The sequence below is a fragment of the Lathyrus oleraceus genome, chromosome 7, assembly GCF_024323335.1.
Source record: "Lathyrus oleraceus cultivar Zhongwan6 chromosome 7, CAAS_Psat_ZW6_1.0, whole genome shotgun sequence".
In the NCBI taxonomy this organism is placed as follows: domain Eukaryota; kingdom Viridiplantae; phylum Streptophyta; class Magnoliopsida; order Fabales; family Fabaceae; genus Lathyrus; species Lathyrus oleraceus.
The window spans coordinates 448800629-448801889 of NC_066585.1; the positions used below are offsets into that span (position 1 = coordinate 448800629).

Here is a 1261-nt window from a genome sequence, read left to right on the forward strand (position 1 = left end):
AAGACGCATTTGAGAAAATAAAGGAATATTTGCAAGAACCTCCTGTGCTGATGCCTCATGTACCTGGTAGACCATTAATCATGTATCTCACCGTTTTCGAAGGATCAATGGGTTGTGTCGTCGACCATCATGATGAGACTGGTAGAAAAGAACATGTAATATACTACTTGAGCAAGAAGTTCACTAATTGCGAGAGTAGGTATTCGATGCTTGAAAAGACTTGCTTCGCACTAGCATGGGCTGCCAAACGTTTAAGACAATACATGCTCACTCATACGACATTGTTGATCTCTAAGATGGATCCTGTCAAATACATCTTTGAGAAGCCGACTCTAACCGGTAGAGTAGCCCGATGGCAAATGGCTTTAACCGAGTACGATATCCAACATGTCACTCAAACGGCCATCAAAGGGAGTGTATTGTCTATCTTGCACAACAACCCTTAGAGGACTATCAGTCTATGCATTTTGAATTTCCCGATGAGGATATCATGTTGATTAGGGATTGCAACATCCCCGGTCCCGAGGAAGGACCCGAGCATGGATCCCGATGGGCCATGGTTTTTGATGGAGCTTCTAATGCTCATGGCAATGGCGTTGGGGTAGTAATCACTTATCCAACTAATTTCCACCTCCCTTTCACCGCCAGATTATGTTTTGAATGTACAAACAATATGGCCGAATACGAGGCTTGTATCTTTGGTATTGAAGCTGCTATCGGTCTTAGAATCAAAATCCTGGAAGTCTATGGGGACTCAACCTTGGTAATCAGCCAAGTCAAAGGAGATTGGGATACTAGAGATCATAAGCTCATTCCTTACAAAGAGCATGTCTTGAAACTAGTCCCTTACTTCGATGAAATTACATTCCACCACATCCCTCAAGAAGAGAATCAGCTAGCTGATGCTTTGGCAACTTTGGCGTCCATGTTTAAAGTTAAGTGGAAGAATGAAGCGCCGTCCTTTCACCTGAACTACTTAGACGAACTTTCTTAGTGTCTGGCAATAGAAGACGAAATGGACGGTCATCCTTGGTTCTATGACATCATGAAATTCTTAGAGAACCAAGAGTATCCTGCGGACGCGTCCATAACCGACAAGAAGTATCTTCGAAAACTGTCATCCAAATTCTTCTTAAGTGGAGGGGTATTATACAAGAGAAATTATGATTCGGTTTTACTTAGATGTGTGAACAAGCAAGAAGCAAACCAGATTATAATGGAAATTCATGAAGGATCTTTTGGGACGCATGCCAGTGGGAGC

At 42.6% G+C, this 1261-nt stretch overlaps 1 protein-coding gene across 1 annotated transcript; it reads left to right on the forward strand.

Moving 5' to 3' along the window:
* Positions 1 to 352: 352 nt before the first annotated feature.
* LOC127104306 (uncharacterized) lies at positions 353 to 994 on the forward strand. The gene has a single exon (XM_051041496.1). It carries the CDS (start codon positions 353 to 355, stop codon positions 992 to 994), a length of 642 nt encoding a protein of 213 aa, XP_050897453.1.
* Positions 995 to 1261: the final 267 nt, after the last annotated feature.

Excerpts from the sequence above, each read along its gene's own strand:
- LOC127104306 (XM_051041496.1), top strand. The coding sequence starts at position 353 with ATGGCAAATGGCTTTAACCGAGTACGATATCCAACATGTCACTCAAAC.